The sequence below is a fragment of the Lutjanus erythropterus genome, chromosome 15 (assembly GCF_056507025.1).
Source record: "Lutjanus erythropterus isolate fLutEry1 chromosome 15, fLutEry1.hap2, whole genome shotgun sequence".
Taxonomy (NCBI): Eukaryota; Metazoa; Chordata; class Actinopteri; order Lutjaniformes; family Lutjanidae; genus Lutjanus; species Lutjanus erythropterus.
This window is the reverse complement of record NC_139331.1, coordinates 13,019,477-13,040,718: the sequence shown is the minus strand read 5'-3', so window position 1 is coordinate 13,040,718 and position 21,242 is coordinate 13,019,477. Positions and strand designations below refer to the sequence as shown.

The 21,242-nt window shown below is 39.2% G+C and overlaps 1 protein-coding gene across 1 annotated transcript; it reads left to right on the top strand.

The window, feature by feature from the left end:
- Nucleotides 1–131: 131 nt before the first annotated feature.
- Nucleotides 132–20,716, top strand: mmut (methylmalonyl CoA mutase). Its single transcript, XM_084737807.1, has 13 exons — nt 132–252; nt 1,230–1,662; nt 2,568–2,935; nt 3,048–3,205; nt 9,808–9,979; nt 10,108–10,356; nt 10,550–10,661; nt 13,060–13,175; nt 16,454–16,569; nt 17,928–18,059; nt 18,165–18,312; nt 19,399–19,566; nt 20,203–20,716. Exons 2-13 carry the CDS (start codon nt 1,266–1,268, stop codon nt 20,329–20,331), a joined length of 2,265 nt encoding a protein of 754 aa, XP_084593933.1. The 5' UTR covers nt 132–252; nt 1,230–1,265; the 3' UTR covers nt 20,332–20,716.
- The last annotated feature ends 526 nt before the right edge of the window (nt 20,717–21,242 follow it).

Sequence of the window (21,242 nt, the reverse complement as noted above, 5' to 3'; positions counted from 1 at the left end):
TTCAAAGTAAAGTAGTTTCAAATTAAATGGAATGAAGGAACTGCATTAACATGTAGTGTTAAATAATACAGCTGGAATTACTTATCTCTACGACGCTGAAAAATCTTGAATAACATTTACTTCCTGTGTCGTAGGTCAAAGGTCATTCATTGACCGCCGCATGTGATTGGCTGACCGTTAATGTTATGAAACCTCATTGGACAGACGAACACACGCCTTTCGTCTATCAGAAAGAGCACAACAGACGACAAGGTCAGAAAAGTATCCTTTAATGTGTAAAAATGTATGTTGTAGAATATAGTTACGAGCCTACAAAATGTCCCAGGTTATCGGACATCCATTTGGCTCCTTCAACCAGTATTATTAGTTCAAGCTAAGTTATTTAGCATCAACAGCTAGCTAAAGTGCTGAGCAGTGCTCCTATATACCGTTACTTTACATTATGTAAACATTAACCTCCACGTGCTGCCTCTCTGGTATTCACTGATAAAGTGTCCAAAGATATCAGTAGGGATTAATTCCTTCAACGCCCTTTTTACTTTTAGAAAATCTGTTATCTAGCGAGTTAAGCTAGCAATGCTAAAGTAGCTACTTATTGATGTAAATGTTTTCGCTGTCAAATGTTACAGCAGTGTCACCTGACAAGTGAAAATATCCGAGCTAACCGCAGGCTACATAAGGTTAAACATACTTATTTTTTACTGTAGCTGTACCTATATGTTAATCATACTCCCGAACAAAATAACTTTAGAGGGTGTCAGCAAGCAGGAAACCAACGCTAAAATTTGTCACTGCTGCTTGATGGATGCTATAAAATGAATCAGCAATGGTCATATTTGAAGTAGTTATTTTCATCATCACTTTCTAAATGGTGCAAATTGTTATTGCTGTTTTCTGCTGCTAGCATTAGCAAACTCCTTGAACTCTGCATTATGTTTGTTCTTTAGTTGTTTTATTTGATGTGTTGAAGGACGTAGTTAGAGTAGGTTTATGAGCATGAGTATATAAGCAGAGATTTGGACCAATACTGATATGGGTATCAGCTGATCACTATATTTTTCAGATTTATAAATGATCAAATGACAGGATTGCAGTGGTTAAAGGGTGATTTGGCCCACAGGCCACTACTTGAATAGGCCAGCATTAGAGTTTAGTTCATGTCTGCTTGCATCACTAATCATCATACGTAATTTCACCAGTTCTTATCTGTTTGTCATTGTTTACCTCAGGTAATCCATGTGTGTCTGATTGAGTCAACTTTAAGCATGCTGACTGCACAGAGGGCGTGTGCAGCGATGGCTGCCCGGCACCTGGTTCGAGCTTCTGTCTCCTCAGCACACACCCACTGCTCTCTGATACACACATCCATACCATGTCAGGACCAGGCTGAGCTGCTCCCTGAATGGGCCAGTCTGGCTAAGAAACAGCTGAAGGGGAAGAACCCAGAAGATCTGATCTGGCGCACACCAGAAGGAATCAACATCAAGCCCGTGTACACCCAAGCAGATTCAGCTGGCAGAGCAGATGAACTGCCAGGAGTGTTTCCCTACACTAGAGGGCCCTATCCCACCATGTACACCTACAGACCATGGACTATCAGGCAGTACGCTGGCTTTAGCACTGTGGAGGAGAGCAACAAGTTCTATAAAGACAACATCAAAGGTACAATTTGTAGATTCAAACTTAAGTGAATTTACAAACTTCTGCACCAATTCAAATATATCACGCGTCAGTATGTTCCTTTCCTATAATGACAGAATCTGTGTTTAGTTCAAAATTTAATTTTCACATCATGATCCTCTGAAGCATATATGTAAAGCCGCTAGCTGTTGGTTGTTATATCTCCCTGGGACCAGGCAGTTTAGTTACAGCAGCTGACTCTGTACTGGTGCAGATTTGAGAGAGAGTTTATTACAACCCTTTAGACAAACTCTGTCTGAAATACATTATTATGCTAAATGTTGCACTTTGAATTACACAGAATAATTAGAAAACAAGCTTCAGGAGCTAAGAGCCAGTTTGTGTTTACACCTGATATTAACATGCCTTTTGGGAGATCCGATCACAAGTGGACAGCTGTAAGTACAGGTGTGAATGCATATAATCATCTGTTCTGCATGGAAATTAAGCATTAATTTTAAAACATTAGTTTTTCCTTGTGAAAAACATTGTGCCAGTTTGTTGCAGCATTGCTGCTCATGCTCCTTTTTGGGTGAATACGTCACTGTAATTTTGCTTTGCCTTTTTAAACACATAAAATAAGAATAATGTTTTGCTTTATAGGAGCCCGAATCCTTCTGGCTTCTCCAATAAACAACAAGGTGAAATAAAGCAAAGGGGAAATACTTTTGCTGACAAAGTTCACCATTAGTAGCCGTTCAGAGGAGGAACAAGCCAAAATAGTTGAGAACATGGAGAGATTTGGTGCCTTGTGGTTGCTCTTTGCCGATGTTGTTGTATGTGTTCAGTAATTTTTTTTCTCTTTAACCTTTTTTTCTATGACACCACTTCACTTTCAAAATGTCAGTTTTCTCACAGAGTCTAATCCCTTGTGTCTTTGATTTCAGCTGGACAGCAGGGTCTCTCTGTGGCTTTTGACCTCCCGACACACCGTGGTTATGACTCAGACAATCCCAGAGTCCACGGAGATGTGGGCATGGCCGGAGTCGCTATAGACACAGTTGAAGACATGAAGATGCTCTTTGATGGGATCCCGCTGGAGAAGATGTCTGTTTCCATGACAATGAATGGAGCAGTGATCCCCGTGTTGGCAATGTTTATTGTGACTGGCGAGGAGCAGGGCGTGCCTAAAGCCAAGCTCACTGGCACCATTCAGAACGATATTCTGAAAGAGTTTATGGTGCGCAACACCTATATTTTCCCCCCAGAGCCTTCCATGCACGCCATTGCAGACATCTTTGCGTATACCTCCAAGGTATGTGCCACTGAAGGGTTGGATTAAGAATCTGCTTGTATGGTCATTCTGTTAATGTAATACTGATCATATCGGGAGTTTCACTCATTTCTATGACTCTCCATGTTACCAGCACATGCCCAAGTTCAACTCCATATCCATCAGTGGCTACCATCTACAAGAAGCTGGAGCGGATGCCATCCTGGAAGTAGCTTACACCATCGCTAATGGCCTGGAGTACTGTCGCACTGGTCTCAAAGCAGGATTAACCATCGATGAGTTTGCGCCAAGGTATGAAATATTAAGATTTTCATAAGTGCTGAGGTGGGCAGGGTTAATTTACATATTTTAGCTCATCTCTATGGCTGAATAAAGTATTTTCAAATATTATTTAAAGGCCAGGCCTATTTTTTGTTTTTATATCATCCTGTAGCTTCCCAGTAGTGTTCCTTAACTTCTGGTCAAAGTTCATATGTTTTAGTGTCAAAACGCTATTTTCCCAAGCCTTTCTACAAATGTTTACCCATACGACCTGATGTAGGTTTCCGCAGGATTATACTGCTACACATAAGACCCCTAGATTGAAGAAGGGGAGGGCGTTAGCGTTGTAGCCAGGGTCACTGGTTATTGCTGTCATGTTGCAGGGTGTTTTGCCTCTCAGTCTGAATGAGCGGGCTCGTCCTGGTGGGAAAGTGATATCATTCATACGCTCTGTTGTTTGAACCATTTCGGATGAAATTCTGTCTCAAAATGCAGGCTTTTCAAGGTCTGTACTTTTAGCACGTGCAACACATTAACTTCACACTTTGCTCAATGATAGACTCTCTTACTACTACTACTATAGTCAGTGCTTTGCAACTGTGACTTGTTGTGACAGTTTTGCAATTATACTCAGTTATGCAATTTCACAGAGGACCAAGACAAAAATCTGTTACAGCATTGTCACAGTTTTATTTACGCTGAGAGCATGTGCACAAGACAATGGTTACTTTGTTAGATTAACAATCTGCACAGCCAGGAGAAGCTGTTCACTTGTTTTATACCTTTAAGTGATCCAACCTAATGTCTTCTCTTCTGGCACTGCTCTGTCTGACCAAGACTGTCTCCTCATAATACATCCTTATCTGCTTTCTTTCCCATCAAAGGGACTGTGGCTGTTCTACAGACTGCCAGCTCTTGGCCTTTCCAGCTGACTGTTACTTATCTCCTAGAACTCCCACAAGTCAAGTTTGTTATCATTACCACCAGACAAGACTGCTTCTTACTTTCATGTGGTTTACTACTTAACAAAGTGCTGTACTTTCCTGTGATGGCGACCACTAACAGAACCTTTTTTGGGTCATGCACGTTCCATGAACCCTTCTGTTACATGTATGGTAACATGAGAGATAAAAGATGTCAACCATGACAGCTGCAATCTAACGTGTGACTTAGCTCTTAGCACCACCAGTGCCGTGACAACATTCACTTTACACTCTATTTTACTCAGAAACGTCATTTTTTTTTTAGATTTGATTTGTCAGGCGAAATTTGTTTAAGTGTCTGTTTGCACCCATGTAAGAGTAGTCACATGGAGGCTACTCAGTTAATTACACTCGATCCCCCACATTATCCATGAAGGGCAACAAAGTCACTGTAGTGAGGACGTTGTGGTAGGTGAATGGATTAAACATGGGGGTTCAAGTCTTGAGTCAAGAGACTGGGGTTTATGTCTTGTGTGAAGTCAGTGTTGACTTTTAATTGTTAGACTTAGTCGACTTCTTACTTTTCTTTTTTTTAATTATTATTTTTAAGTTTTTTGTTGCAGTTTTGTAAGACAACAAAGCTACTTGGTTAGGTTTAGGAAAAGATCACAGTTTGTCTGTATCTTGTGGGCGTGTTTTATTTACTCTCCAGGTGTGGATAGCATTATTTCTTACCGACATTTTGGTGCTAATAGCATCTGCCAATTTGTGTTCCATGTAGACGACAAAAGGCATGATTAATGAGTGACTAATCACTACCTAAATAACCTGTTAATGAGTCTTAAATATGAAACAATAGCCAGGGTTGTGCCACCCATGATGTTGATGTCTTATTAATATTCTACTGACACTGTGCCTGTCTGACTAATGCATGATACATGAGGGTGACAGACACATTTAACAGGCAAACAAACATCTTCCCCTTTGTTTGTTGAAGCAGCAGATGGGGCTCACAGACTGAATAAGCATATAGTTAAAGTCAGATATCAACTTGTTTCTCTCTAGGGAAGATACAAAATTGTGAATTGTTATCTATAATGCATCTTTTATATGAAAAAAGTGATTCTCTTTGGTTCAGTCTAGAGCTGCAGCGATTAATCTATTAATCAATTACTTCTCAACTATTGAATTAATCAGCAACTAATTTTGGTGATCGATTAATGGAGTTCTTTACTCCTTTATGACATTTTAGGATTTCAGCTTGGGCTTTAGAAAACACTTCCTGAATCTTCAGGGGATTATAACACCCCGTGCTATTAATGAATCTGACACTTTACACCATTTTCTGACATCTAATGGGCCAAACAACTTATCAATTAATGGATTAAATGATCAACAGATTAATCAAAAAGAAAAATAACTGTCAGTACTAGTACTAGTACAGTCTACCTGTTGATTTATAGAACAAAAAAAATCATTCTACTTTAAACTCAATAATAAAATCAATGATAGTAATAATAATAACAATAATAATAAATATAATAATAATTGTATATTGTACTTTTCAAGCCTAAGGACAAAGTGCTTTCCAGATGAAAGGATTTACAGAGCACATATAAAAACTCCAAACACCCTCCTCATTGAAATACAAAAATTAGGAACATTAGTGCACATAATCAAGAAGAGCCTGAGTCTGTACATAGTGGAAGTGCAAAGTAAAAGAAATATGTTTGTATACAGTACTGTGCAAAAGTTTTAGGCAGGTGTGAAGAAATGCTGTAAAGTAAGAATGCTTTCAAAAATCTAAAATGTAATTGTTTATTTTTAGCGATTTACCAAATGCAAAGTGAGTGAACAGAAGAAAAATCTTTTTCTTCAACACAGCATCAATTCTTCTTGGTACACTTGCACAAAATCAGGATTTTGTAGGATCATAGTCAGGTGTTTGATTAACCAATTATACCAAACAGGTGCTAATGATCATTAATTTCATATGTAGATTGAAACATAGTCATTAACTGAATGTCACAGGTCAGACACCATGACGAGGCTGAGCACAGCAACAAGACACAAGGTGGTTATTCTGCATCTGCAAGGTCTCTCCCAGGCAAAGATTTCAAAGCAGACTGGGGTTTCAAGATGTGCTGTTCAAGCTCTTTTGAAGAAGCACAAAGAAACAGGAAACGTTGAGGAGCAGAGACGCAGAGGTTGGCTAAGGAAACTTAGTGCAGCAGATGAAAGACACATTATGCTTACTTCCCTTCCAAATCAGAATATGTACAGCAGTGCCATCAGCTCAGAACTAGCAGAAACCAGTGGGACCCAGGTACACCCATCTAGTTTCTGGCCAGAAGTGGTCCTCATGGAAGAATTGCGACCAAAAAGCCATACCTCCAACGTAGAAACAAGGCTAAATGACTCAACTATGCATGGAAAACATAGGGACTGGGGTGCAGTAAAATGGCAGCAGGTGCTCTGGACTGATGTGTCAAAATTTGAAATATTTGTCTGTAGCAGAAGGCAGTTTGTTTGCAGAAGGGCTGGAGAGCGGTAGAATAAAGAGTGTCTGCAGGCAACAGTGAATCATGGTGGAGGTTCCTTGCAAGTTTGGAGCTGCATTTCTTGAAATGGAGTTTGGGATTTGTTCAGGATTAATGGTGTCCTCAGTGCTGAGAACTACAGGCAGATACTTAACCATCATGCAAAACCATCAGGGAGGCGTCTGCTTGGCCCCAAATTTATTCTGCAGCAGGACAGCGACCCCACACATACAGCCAGTGTCATTAGGAACTATCTTCAGGGTAAAGAAGAACAAGGAGTCCTGGAAGTGATGGTATGATCTCAACATCATCAAGTCTGTCTGGGATTACATGAAGAGACAGAAGGATCTGAGGCAACTTACATCCACAGAAGATCTGTGCTTAGTTCTCCAAGATGTATGTTGCCTACCTGAACCTATCTGCTGAGTTCCTGTGTGCAGGTGTACTTAGAAGAATTGATGTTGTTTTGAAGGCAAAGGCTAGTCACACCAAATATTCACTTGATTTACATTTTTTTTTTGTTTGCTCACTTTGCATTTTGTAAATTGATAAGAATAAACAATTACATTTTATATTTTTGAAAGCATTCTGTAAGTTTGGAAAAAGCATGTAAATTGAAGTAAAGGAAAACAGCAAAGATGCAAATCTAAAATATTATTTCATATAAGGCAGCTAGAATGCCAACAAAAGAATATTTAGGTCAGATGAAAGTGCGTAGAAAATACTTAAATAATGATACTAAAAGATATTGCAAATCATATTTTAGTAATGTGAATTTTTTTTATTTATTTATTTATTTTTGAGTACCAAACAAGCATGTTCCCTAATGTCTGAAGAATATGATTTGAAGGCCAGGGCATGTCTGTGGCACCACAATGCTTCATTTATAATGGTAGGTTGTGACACATTTTATTTATCAACAAAATTATAGTTCCTGCGATTTGGATGTTGGACTTGGGCATATTGCAATTTAGATAATGTTTCAGTTAATTATATATCTATAATTATTATTTTTTATTATATCTATAATGCATAATATGCTGCTGTAGAGAGCTGACATTCTTTTCAGTCAGTAACACGAATGCACCATTTCACCATCCCTCCTTTCTGTCCATTTCTTGTTCCATTGATGTCACTCCATTATCTCCTCTCTTCATGGGTCCTTTTTCTGCCGCCTTTCAATTACTCAGATAATAGCAGAGTTACGCGCACAAGCAATCTGCAACAGCATCCTGAGGGTCCAGTCCAGCTTGACCCTTCCCCACATAATGACCTCAGAGACGGACCTTACAGACAGCCACTCTAAATCAATACAAACATGTCACTCAGTTGTGTGAAATGGAGGGTCACCCACCTTGAGCTGCTGTCTCTGGAGTGTCTGTTTTAGACTTTTCACAGCCACAGGCACAGCTTACCCTTCGCTTTGCACAAAGACTGGAACTTAATGTTGATATTCTTACTCTGATATCATCAATTTGTGCTTTATAATGCCACAGCAGCAGGCTTTCAGTGTACTGTCATATTGTGTTTTTGGAGCAAAGGGGAACAGTTGCTGCAATGCTGCACAACAGGTGAAGTTTGTATCGTTTCCTTGCCCAAGAAAAAAGAGTGGTCCTTCCCTCTAAGCAGAACATCATAAAACCCCTTTAAGTTGAGAGGTGGTTAAAGAGCAGGTGTAGAAATGCATTATGATTAATTCTGCTTATCCTGATTGAGATCAGATCTCTGTCATCCAGAACAAAACCTGCACCTGAGTAATTTGAGGTGACAGCAAATCAGACTCCCTTCAAAGTTTTACTGATAACATTATTTAAAAAGAAAATACTCCCACAGAGCCTCTAGAAAGGTGTGATATAAGTCACCGCCCCCAAATATAAATAAATAAATATTTCTGAGTCAGTTAATTAAAAAAAAAAAAAAAAGTTTGTTTCCTGGGCAACCACTACAGCAACCTGGCAACCACTGAAATGGAATGGAATGCAGCTGAATAGCGCAGGGGTAGTGCAACCTCTGAATATTATCAATAGCACCTTTAAAAAGACAGTTTTGTGGGTTTTTGATTTAAAGGAAACTTCATAAGCTTGAGTTGATAAATTCTTAATTATTTGTCTTTGGCAAATGCAATATATGACGTTATGCTGTTATGCCTCTCTTCATATAAAAAATATTGTGTCAGTTTGGCCCAGTGTGTTGTAGTACCAGCGTGTTGGCTCCTCTGGGAAAACATTTTATTGTTTTGTTAACGGCAGATCAGCCGCACAGATAAGTGCAACGTACACTGTCACACACAGATTATTTCTTACTGTATATCACTTCTTTTCTACCTCAGTATTGTGTTCATTTTTCATGCAGTTCTGTTGAATAACATGTTTTGGTGCTTTAATGGCACAGACTAGATGTAAACACATTGCAAGCCAGACTACCACCTAATTAAGATGCATTAGCCTCATCCTTGTAGATAGTTTGCATAAATAAATTTGCAGTGTGTCAGCCTTTATGTAACCCCAGGAACAGCAACCTGCAGCTCCAGAGCCACATGCAGCTTTTTTGGCCCTCTCCAGTAGCTCCTTCTGGCTTTGACAAACAAATTAAATGGAAATCAATCGTGGTTCTTATTTAACATTTTCTTTATAATTTATCGTTAAAGTGACTCTTACATTCAACAACTGTAAAAATGCTGACGTCTACAACTCAGCGCCTTTTCTTCTAAATTTTGCTGGTATCTAATCTTACGTTTCCCCCGGCTAACTATGGATGTTAAATCCCTTCCAGAAAAGTATCTAAGGAAAATAGAGATTGTTGCTCCAACCGTATTTTTTTAGTTTCTTTTTTAGGCTAAAAATGGCTCTTTTGTTAGTAATGGTTGCTAACCCTGATCTGACCAGAGTAGCATCACAGTTATGTTGTGTTTTGTGACATGAGTTTTTGTCAGTGTAGCTTGTTTTGTAGTGACGGTCATCACTGGGTAAAGCGTGTAACTGGCTGTTAGTATGTTGGCGCTGATAGAAAGCATAATGGTAATATTGATTCTAGTGGGTCATTCTCATCATGTGTTGTCTGTACAAATAGTTATGTGAATAGCTGTAATTTGCTGTCATTTTCAGTTTTCGGTCAATTTCAATAACTGATTATGTTTTTCTGATTTGGTATTTTCTGTTTGTGCTGTCAGGTTGTCATTCTTCTGGGGTATTGGGATGAATTTCTACATGGAAATTGCCAAGCTGAGGGCAGCCAGGAGGTTATGGGCCACACTCATTAAAGAAAACTTCCAGCCCAAGAATTCCAAGTCTCTGCTCCTCCGTACACACTGCCAGACGTCAGGCTGGTCTCTCACTGAACAGGTGAACAGTACCTTTTAGATGACTGAAAATTCTTAAAATGTCTAGAGATAGATTATGGGAACTTAAGCCACTTTAAAGGGTTAGATTCAAGAATTCTGAGACCTTCTCCCTGTGAACCCTCTTCTTAGGATCCGTACAACAATGTGATCCGTACAGTGATTGAGGCCATGGCGGCTGTGTTTGGGGGGACCCAGTCGCTCCACACCAACTCGTTCGATGAGGCTCTGGGTTTGCCCACAGTGAAGAGCGCTCGCATTGCCAGGAACACCCAGATCATCATCCAGGAAGAGTCGGGCATCCCTAAAGTCGCTGATCCCTGGGGGGGCTCGCACATGATGGAGGCTCTCACGGATGACGTCTATAACACAGCTCTGAAGGTTTGTCACAGGGACAGATGGGCAACAGCCTGGACCTTCCTTCCATAGTAATCAGATTGATTGATTCTTTCCAATTTTTTTTGCCCCCAAAATCAACCATAATAAACAGCTAAATACCGGTGTTAATGTGTAATGCAGACATAATCCATGTTCATAGAGTTACCCTTTTACGACCTGTGTTCTCTTTATATAGTTCATTAAAGACATTGAAGAGATGGGAGGCATGGCCAAAGCTGTGGCGGAGGGAATTCCAAAACTTCGTATTGAGGAATGTGCTGCTCGTAGACAGGCCCGCATTGACTCAGGTATTGTATAAATATATTTTCATCAGCTCTTTGCCTTAAAGCCTCTAATTCTTTCATCTTTATATCGTCTTCCTCTATCCTAAAGGTTTTTTTTTTTTTAGATATTTTTCACCCTATTTTCCCATGTTTTTGAGTCTAAGTGACAAATGCGGACAACAAGTGACACACTGTCAGATTATTTCAAGTTTCTGACTGACTTATGGAAAAGATCCATGATTCATAATGTTAAAAAGTAAGTTCCTTTCTTAAAGCAGATACAACCATTTCCTGCTCTTTCCAAAGCCAAAAGACTGCATTTACCGACAGTAATTTTATCATCTTTCTACCTAAGAGCATAACAACATAGCACTCACTTTTCTCATGTAACTTTAGGGGAGGCAATGCTTTGTGTTTCCTGCCTTTTTAAACCCCTTATTATGGTCTTATGCTCCCTACAGTTTCCACTTTTAACCTGATGAGGTCAGTGTTCTTCGTTATAAAAGACATAGTGTGGAGTTTAAATGACTCAGATAAAATGTGACATAAGGTTAAAAAATATTATTAAAATAGATTCACTTGTGTACAGCATTCAGTAGTAGTGCTTTATTTTGAGTAAGTGCAGTTCTAACTTTTGAAATGCTGATCCAGTCACGTTCAGAGCAAACTGTATTTATGCCCATTGAAAGTGCCCTTAACCCAGAGACGTCCCTTTTGAGCCTTCTAAATCCCAAAACGTAGACAGGCAACTACAACTACAATTGGTGATGAAAGCAACTCACATAAGATCATATCACAGTTTGATTCAAGCGGACACTGTGTGTTTTTTTTTTGTTTAAGGAGATGTGTGTATGCTTGGAGGAAGTGTGTCAGGGTGTTATCAGGGAACTTATTTGAGGCTCCTCTGTGTCTCTTTGAAGTTTACTTTTATGTTCATCCCATAATGCCTGAACTGACTGTGACGGAGCAAAACCTTCACAGACTGTGTAGCTTTTCTCCATAATCCCCTGATGCCAGCTCTCACTGATACTCATTGGCTTTCTGATTCAGCCCGGCAGCACGTCTTTGCTGCTGACATTTTTTTATTACTTAGGACGGGCCTGGAATCCTGATGGACCTCATTTTATATATATGCATTTTTTTGCAATGATTCTTCAAAATAGGTTTACACTTGTGACAAAGATATGTGATGGACGCAGGATATTTTACAGTTCAACAATAAACATTGTCCAAGCTAACAGATAAAAACAATCAGCATTATGTTCTGTCAAAAAAGTTAAAAAGAGTACATGAAGATGCCATAGTAACATTACAGGGACTTCATGGCTGACTGAAGTAACATAACCACTCCTCACAAATTTACTGTCTCACAAAACCGTAGACTCTGGCTGCAAAAACAAATGAAGTTGGCATGGCAGTGAACCAGTGGCAACTTAAAATGATGGTCTCGGGTGATTGGATAGCGAAAATGTTGAAATGCTTGTAACAGACTTTTGTGATGGATTTAATCTGCACATCACACAGAAATAGTGAGCACAGTGTCAGATAATGTTACTGACTTAACTAGAACCTTTCTGAGGTCAGGTGAAGACATCAAGACAGCTAGTTAATGTTACATGAAAGAGCAGGCAGCCCAAAACCATCTGACAGAGTTAATCCTGGAGAACCAAGATTGTCAGGAAAAGTACAAAGACCAGTCAGACAAAGATGGATGCACAAGAAGAAAAACAAAAAGTGGGCTGACGTCAGTAAAGTGGAGGAGGCTGCTGGTTGTTCAGCGCAGGTCTAATTACAGCTCCCTCTTCCTCCACTCTTCACCCTTGTTACACCCCTTCCCTTTGTTTCCCACACCCCTTCTCTCTTTCCACCTTTCTTAAAGAAATATTTACACTTGCACTAACATTAGCTGCATAGAAATCCAGTTAGCTGTCTAACCTGTCAACACTACTAGTACTGCTATTACTAAGATTCCTACTTACTGAAAAAACATTTTTTGGACTGGTGACCAGGATGGTAATCAGTAACTGTATCAGTTGGTTTGAATATTTTCAAGAATCTTTTTGATAATAAGAAAAATACAACATATCACCAGAAGTATCATTTAATTAAAACCCCAATATATTGTACATCAGCTGTAAACAGGGTAGGAGCAAAAAACCTCTCCAAATTCTTTAATTACGTACATAAAATCCAGTACATATATGTGTGTGTGTGTGTGTGTGTGTGTGTGAGTGTGAGTGTGTGTGTGTGTGTGTGTGTAGCATGAAAGTAACACAACTGTCCTTTCACTGTGCAAATAAATTACCTTGATATCTTGAATAGTGCCATTTTCTGCTGCCTTGATAACACCCTTAAGTGCTGTTACCACTGTGTTTATTCTGCTTATTCAAGCACCTCTTAGCTTTCTCTTTTTCTTTTTCAGGATCTGAGGTCATCGTTGGTGTGAACAAATACCGTCTGGAAAAAGAGGAGACTGTGGAGGTACTGGCCATTGATAACACAGTTGTGCGAGAGAAACAGATTGAAAAGCTGAAAAAGGTAAGTGTTCCTTTGGGTATCATCCGCCTCTATAAGATAACACCAATATTTTTTATTGAATGTAATATTGAAAGAATACCATAACTAATATTGTCAGTCTAAGAATGAAAAGACAGGAAAACATTCTCGCTGATTTAAATCAGTGTATACAGCTACAGCAGACATTCAAGTAATGTGATGTCATGTCTTAAGCTTTATAGTACAATTGTAGGCACACATAGTAAGTCATCGGCACACAAAATAGAAAATAAATCAATAGAAAGAAAGTCACTGAACACTGTCTGGTTTTGCTACAAGCCAAATTTTAATCAGGACAAATCACGACTGAGCTACAGTGAGGTCTTGAATCATCACTTAGATATTTTTTTTAAGCTTTTGTACTTCTGATAGATATTATTAAATGGCTTTGTTAAATAGTCAATTTTAATTAGTCAATCACAACATTTAAAGGTATGTTATTTTTTTTTATAGTAGACGGTTGCTGTGAAGAACAGATAGTTGCGCTGGACACCGTTCTAATCATCTGAAGGAGCAACAAAATCTATTTTAAATCCATAAAATAACTTTAAGATTAATACTTTGTGTCAAATTACTGACTTTTTTTGGTAACCATGTAATAAGCAGGATAATGCACAGTGAGCAGGTCATTATTGTGGAATAAACCCCTTAAATAATGACCTGTTCACTGTACATTATTCCTTACTTATGTCATTTTAAAAATGTGGTAGTGGAAAAGTATTGCATTGTCAACAACCTTGGTCACAGGTAGCTTTGCCAGCTTTCTTTCATTCAGCCAGTCCTGTCCTCCTCAGTCTGCCCCCCAAGCATTGCTCTGGTCAGCAGCTCTTCAAAACCTTGGTCATCCCCCTGGTGCATGATCTGTCAGTTTCACAATTGAGAAATTTTCTTCCCATAGCAAACCTGCTAATAAATCAGGGTGGAGTTTTGTTTTTTCCATCCCAGCTTGTGCCCTTTTGGCATCTATATTTGCAGTAAGTACATCATAGTTTGCAACACAGGCCTACAGGCCATCTTTTGTCAGGTCCTTTTTTTCATCCCTCCTTGGGTAGAACAGCATGAGCATGTGATGATATGAGTGCTCTTCCCCCTTTGCCCCACAGATAACAGCCTTTTACACTTCCTGAAGTACCCACTCCTATCTATCAACTTGATCTAGTCCACCACCAGCTCATTGGCTTTGCTGATACTGACTTTCAGATGAGTGTCATTGCACCATGTGACAAAGCTCTCTATCAGTCCTCTGTTCTCCTCTGCGAAAATAGCCTCTTGTGAAGACAGCATGTTTCTCACTGTAAATCATTCAGTGCAATCACACATGTCAATATAATGAGAACTTTTTTTGTTTAAAAAAAAAAAAAGCTGGAGTGCAGGAGTTGATTAAGCCACCACTGCCAGGTAAATCTCTCTGTATTTTGCTGTATACTGGAGTTCTTAAATCTGGTCTCTTTGTTCCTGCGCTGGTGAACCAGTAGCGAGATGTTTTACATCAGCCAGCAACTGTTGGTTTTCTACAGATGAAGGGGGGAAGCAATCAAAGCGATGCAGTAGGGAACAGCAACTAACAGTATGGTGGGACCTGTGGGGGATAAAATACCTAAGAAATGTGCAGAAATATATTTCAGATGCTCCAGATAAAAAGAAACTCTGTGTTTAGAGAAGGATTACAGTTTAAAAAAGTGATTGACAGTGAGGACAAACATGGACAACCATTAGTAAAGCTTTTCCTCATTGGAGAGTACTGAAAGATGAGAATGAATGGTGTGTTATTGCTCTTATAGAGGTTATAAATATGTATATGAAAATATTTGGAGTACCCTATATAGCTATTACATTTATTCTACTGAAGTAATGGATTATTGTATTGGAATTGTGGACATTTTTATAACTGTTTCTCAACATAAGCCTGGGACTTTCCAGGGCTGTGACTGCTATGAGGCATTCTTCATAAACATGTGTTGTGGGTGTTTAATTACTGTGACTGCAAGAAGTTTCACCCTGCAGGTTTAATACCTTTTTATTAAATTCCTTCAAAGTTGTGATTACATAAATTATGAACCTCAACAGACATCTACAGTGCGTAACAAATTTATTAGCCCACCACCAAATGTTTTGTTTATGCCGGCTGCACTAAATTAACAGCATTAGTGGTTGAATGTTATGCTTGATTAATTTCTGACTTCTCAGAGAAGTCCAGTGGGCTGGCTCAAATTTGGGTATAAAAAGGTCAATTCAGTTTGAAATTCCTCATTCCTGTTCAAAATGGTAAAACGTCGAGAACTCACTGAAAATGAAAGAGTCTGCATTAAAGCACTTCATGATGCTGGATGGTCTCTGAGACAAATAAGGAAAGACATAAAGTGTTCTCACAGTGTGGTCAAGTATGCTTTGGAGTCAATTGCCGAGACTGTTACTTACAAAATGCGCCAAGGAAGAGGCAGGGAATGAAAGTTAACTGAAGCAGATGTCAGACACCTCAAGATTTTAAGTACTAGAGACAGAAGGAAGACCACTGCTGATCTTCAGGCAGAGATAAATGCTTCTAGATCAGAGTCTGAGAAAGTCTCCAGGATGACCATAAGCAGACGACTGATGGAACAAGAAGACTGGCTGCTAAGAAGCCATTATAGAGGCCTGCAAACATCCAGAAACGCCTCAGATTTGCCAGGGAGCACAAACACTGGACTGTTGGTGAGTGGAAGAAGGTTCTCTGGACGGACGAGTCCAAGTTTGAACTCTTCGGTCAGTGTCGTCGTGTTTATGTCTGCAGAAAACCTGGAGAACGTTTTGATGCCAGATGCGTTGCACCTATAGTGAAACACAGCGGAGAATCCAAATGTGGAAACGGCGTGGGCAAATTAGTGAAAATCATGAACAAGAACATCTTCCACATCTTAGTGCATCATGGAATCCCTTCTGGACTGAATCTGATTGGTCGTGGGTTCATATACCAACAAGACAGTGACCCCAAGCTAAGCTGTGCAGAGACTATTTGACCAAGAAAAAGCAGTCTGGAGTCCTGGAACTGATGTCAAAGTACAGATTTGAATCCTATTGAACAAATATGGGATTTAGTAGGTTCAAAGATTGATCGTACAAAAGTTAGGGTCACCCTTTAAACACACATCAAATTTCTACCAGTTTACACATTCATGTACACTGCATATAGTGACTTCTATCAATTGCATAATGTCAGCAAGGCAGGTAAAAACTCAAAGCACCACATTTATGTCATGTTGCTTTTTTTTTCTCTGACGTAGGTGAGACAGAATCGTGACCCTGAGGCCGCGAAGAAATGCCTGGCAGCCATTGAGGAATGTGCCCAGACCAGGGAGGGCAACCTTTTAGCCTTGGCTGTGGAGGCAGCACGAGCCAGGTCAGAACTCCCACAGTCACTAAATGTTCTGATTGTAATGACCACTTAATGTCTGTGTGACTAAATGTATTGCCTTGATGTTTCCTTGCCTTTCCTTTTTTTTTCATATCAACAGGATTTTCTCAGAATACAGATAATCCATGTGAAAAGGCATCAGATGATCCTATAGTGTAACAGCTGGTGTGATATAATGCTCAACTTTGTAAGACCTGATCTGATCCTTTGAAAGTGTGTGATCTTGTTTCTCACGTATACATCAAACATCCTTTTGTTCATGGGGAACTTGTCTCTATATGTCTGAGGTTAACAGTTCTCCATACCTGAGGCAGTAATGCCAAAGGTCATGTCACAGGCAAACTAAACCGTCAGACAATGCAGCGATTGTGGGAAAGGGCAGATACTTCCTTAAAAATCTGATTGTATTAAAATATCTTTAAAATTCTATTAAAATTATTCTACTCATTCCCTTCCTTCCCTATCATGGACCCATTTTTGTCAATTCTGGGAATCTGAACATTAATTTGAGATGTGTTTGAGATGGTCAGCACTATTTCAGGGTGTTTTTTTTTTGTTTTTACAACATTGCAATTGCAGTATGATAAACGTTCTTATGCTCTATCATCTCATAAGTTGTAGCAGGTTTTTTTTTTGTCGATACCATTTGTTACACAGATTTGGTGCCAAATCTTTCATTTTTTGACCATTCAAGAATTGATAAAAACCACATTAAGTCATAAAGACCTTTAAGAACACCACAGAAAAATTCCTGTTGTTATTTAATATCAGAAACTTTGACATTTTGAGATTTCTGTCAGAGCTGCATTTTCTCCTGCCTTTAGGATGGATGGTTTACCTATACTGACAATAACGTCGTTTCTGAGCAATCCCCCAGTGCTCGCCTTCTGATCGCCAAAAAATGCAAAAGTCCTTGCTTTTTCAGTATGAAACACATTTTGTTGCAGTATGCTTGATTGTCTACATCATTTATGGTCATATCTTATTAGTGTCTGTGCCACAAGGCAGAAAGATCTGTTAGTTCCAATATATCATTACAGTCTCACTTCCCACTACATAGCTGTTAAAGTGAGGGGAATATAAGGAAATTAATTAAGGAATACTTTTTATTATTTGTACTTGGAAAAAACTTACTTAACTTGTATGACTGTATGAATGCTTAAGTGGATATATGGATTTAAAGAAAAACCCATGAGATCTTTCTTTACTTGAAGCAGTATAAGTCTTATAAGTACTGACTTATAAGTAAGTCAGTTTATGCTCTTGTATATTTAAGGTATATAAGTGTATGAGTAAAAACAAAATGAAATTCTGGATTGTCTGGATTTTTTTTCTTGTTTTAGATGTTCAGTTGGTGAAATAACTGATGCCATGAAGAAAGTGTTTGGTGAACACAAGGCCAGCACCAGGATGGTGAGCGGTGCGTACCGCAGCGAGTTTGGGGAGCACGAAGAAATTGCCTTAGCCCACAATAGGTAGAAAATAAACCTAATCAGCATTTTCACATTCATTATGCACAGACTGATTGCTTGACTGGTTGAGTAACATAAGTTTTTTTTTTTTTTTTTGCCTAATCTCAGAGTTGCAGATTTTAAGAACCATGAGGGCAGGAACCCTCGACTGCTGGTGGCCAAGATGGGGCAGGATGGTCATGATCGGGGTGCCAAAGTCATCGCCACAGGGTTTGCTGACTTGGGTTTTGATGTGGACATTGGACCACTGTTTCAGGTCGGTGTCAAACATAATGGAGCTACAAGTCTGCCCCCTACACCCCTACCAAACATTTCAGTGTAGTTTGACTTGAGTGTGTAAAAATGTTAATTCCCCAGCTGCTACAGAGAAGGTTCAGCTCTCCATATAACACTCTGTAGTGTTAGCATGCCATATGGGGTGTGCTACTGAGCTAGCCTAGCACAGACCCTCCACCCCATAACTGTGGTGGATTTTCAAGTGCCAATAAGAGGCGGGGACATGCTGAAGGGGCAGTGTTTGATTACTTTTTCATCACATTACATGCTGCAGATATTACACAGTCAGTTGTTTCTTTTGGTGGTTGATAAGCGAATTCAGGAGTGTCTTAAAATCCACCAAAATGTCAGAAATATCATCTGTGATTCTGTGGATCAATTTAATGTGGGCCACTGACCTGAATTAGCTCAGGCTGCACCTGTCTTTTCTGTCATACATAATGAAATGGTAAAAGTTTCTCTAATGATACGTGCAGAATGAGGTGGTGTGGTGCTGTCCCACTTTGTTGGCACAGTTTCTCATTCTTTTCTCATATGGCCAATTGTTAAGCGCTGCCTGTAGAAGGCAGAAGTAAAGAGAAGCACCAGCATGGACACTAATCAGTGTGCTACTGTGGATGGGGTCAGTGGCCGAACATATTTTAGCCATTTAAAAAAAATTAGTGTGCACTATATTTAATTTATATTTAGATTAGATAGTAGCTGATTTGATTTGAATCAGCTTCACAAGCCAAAAGCATCTCTGACTATATCATTAGTGAAATATATAGTTTTCAAAAAGTATAATAGAATACAGAAAGCTTTCTGATGATTAATGCTGTTCATGTTTTTTTTTTAATTGAGTAATTATATAATGCAAATAGTGGATGAAAATGAGATGAAATTAACTTCTTCAATTGTTTTGCTGTAGTTTGTGGAGATGTATTGATTATTATATTATAATAATATATATAATATATTATATTATATTGATTATTGTATGATATAAGTGTTTTTCCCCTTATATTTCATACAACTCTCTCTGAGTTTTATTTTCTTTGTTTTTTCACATCTGACATCTGAACAGACTCCCCTCGAGGTCGCCCAGCAGGCGGTCGATGCAGACGTACACTGCGTCGGGGTTAGCACACTCGCCGCAGGGCACAAGACCCTTGTCCCAGAGCTCATCAAGGAACTACGGAAGCTCAAGCGGCCAGATATCCTGGTGATCTGTGGAGGTGTGATCCCACCACAGGTAACCTATGACCTTTATAATAATCACATCTCTCAACCTGATGTAGAGGTTCATTTAGAGGCTGAGGCAGTCTGAGGGTTTAATAGAAAATGACGGAGTTATTCTCACCGGGGAGGCAGTGGGTACTCAACAGCACAGTATTGAATAATCTGTTGGTCTATAGAGACAGAAATCGATTTCCCCACAGCCGGGCAAGTTTAGCCTGCGAAGCCTCCAGCATGACTGCTGGGGCCTTGGAGCTTTGAAGATGCATAATATAGTATTACACAGAAAGCTCGAACATAAGCATATGAAATGTCACCCTGGCGTCATGTGGACAAAAGAGCGATCTGTTGTGTTGAGGATTCCCATGATTCATATAATTACCCTCACTGCACTAAAGAATTTATTGATTGCATGCAGCGCAGGCTAATTTCCTGTCATCCTATTGCTGTCAATCTTAGTGTTTGTCTGCAGAACAAATTTCATCGCTTTCTTTTCAGGGAGACTTGTAGTTGAATTACCTATACTACAATTAACAGATCATAATCACATAGGGACTGTGCACATTTTTCTTTCTCAAGATGATTGAAGCTGAATTCTTCATTAACTGCAGTTCCTAAAAAAAGACACTGTTCCACCTCTGTGTGTGCGCAGGACTACGAGTTCTTGTACGAGAGCGGCGTGTGCGCCATTTTCGGCCCAGGAACCCGAATCCCACAGGCTGCAGTGGAGGTCATTGACAACATTGAGAAGAGCCTGGAAAACATCCGTCAGGCCATGTGAAAATAAAAACGACTACAAATTAAAGAACTGTCTGTTCATGTTGTATCGACGGCAGAGTCACACATGGGAGCTCTCTGTACAGATTTGATTTGTTGCATAAGACTGTAAAAAGTAAAATGTCATTCCCCCTTGTGAGAACACAGCATGTGCAGCAGTCAAAATGATTAAACACCCGTTGGATTGTGTCAACACTGCATTTTCTCTGTGGCAGATGTGATTTTAATCACTAATCACTAGGAGTCCTCATAGTTTGCCATTAAGATAGTGTTAAAGGGAAAATTTGACACTTTTTATGTACATGTCAAGTCAGTGTTGATATTAAATTCGATTTAATTCAATTGAAACAATAAATTCCATTGTGTGCTATATTGATTAGGAAGGCTGAGTAATTGTGCTGTAAAATCTTGTTCTCCCTGCATCCAGTCAAGTCTCTACAGGCTGTTTCAGTTTGGATTTTTAGTCTCCTCCTCTAGGTAGCCAGGGTACGTGCTAAATGAGTCCTTTTGGCATCTAACACTATGTTTTGGCCAACAAACTACATGATCATTGGAATCAACACAGCTCTAAGAGCAGGAAAACTCACTTTTCTTGGTCACCATAGCACATCCTAAGGAATTTAGGAATTCATTGCTTAGATTTTGTCAATTTAGCATCAACATCGACAGGATGTCCACATGAAATGAGACAAAGTTTCCCTGTAATTGACAGAATCACTCAAAATCTAAGGAAATTCTCTCATGCATAACCTCTACAGTAGGATAAATGGTAGTTTAATAAATTACTTCACTCTTTGAAGTAATCCATTAATACCTATGTGTGAATTGCAGTGGTTACAGAGTTATTAATATTGTAAAAAAAAAAAGTACTTAATAACCCAGGCTTTTACCCACACAAACAATAAATCACACACT

Bases quoted from the DNA above. Each gene is read 5' to 3' on its own strand.
- mmut (XM_084737807.1), top strand. From the start codon at position 1,266: ATGCTGACTGCACAGAGGGCGTGTGCAGCGATGGCTGCCCGGCACCTG. The intron at 10,357-10,549 runs GTTTGTCACAGG...CTCTTTATATAG, and splicing joins TCTATAACACAGCTCTGAAG to TTCATTAAAGACATTGAAGA. The intron at 18,060-18,164 runs GTAGAAAATAAA...GCCTAATCTCAG, and splicing joins ATTGCCTTAGCCCACAATAG to AGTTGCAGATTTTAAGAACC.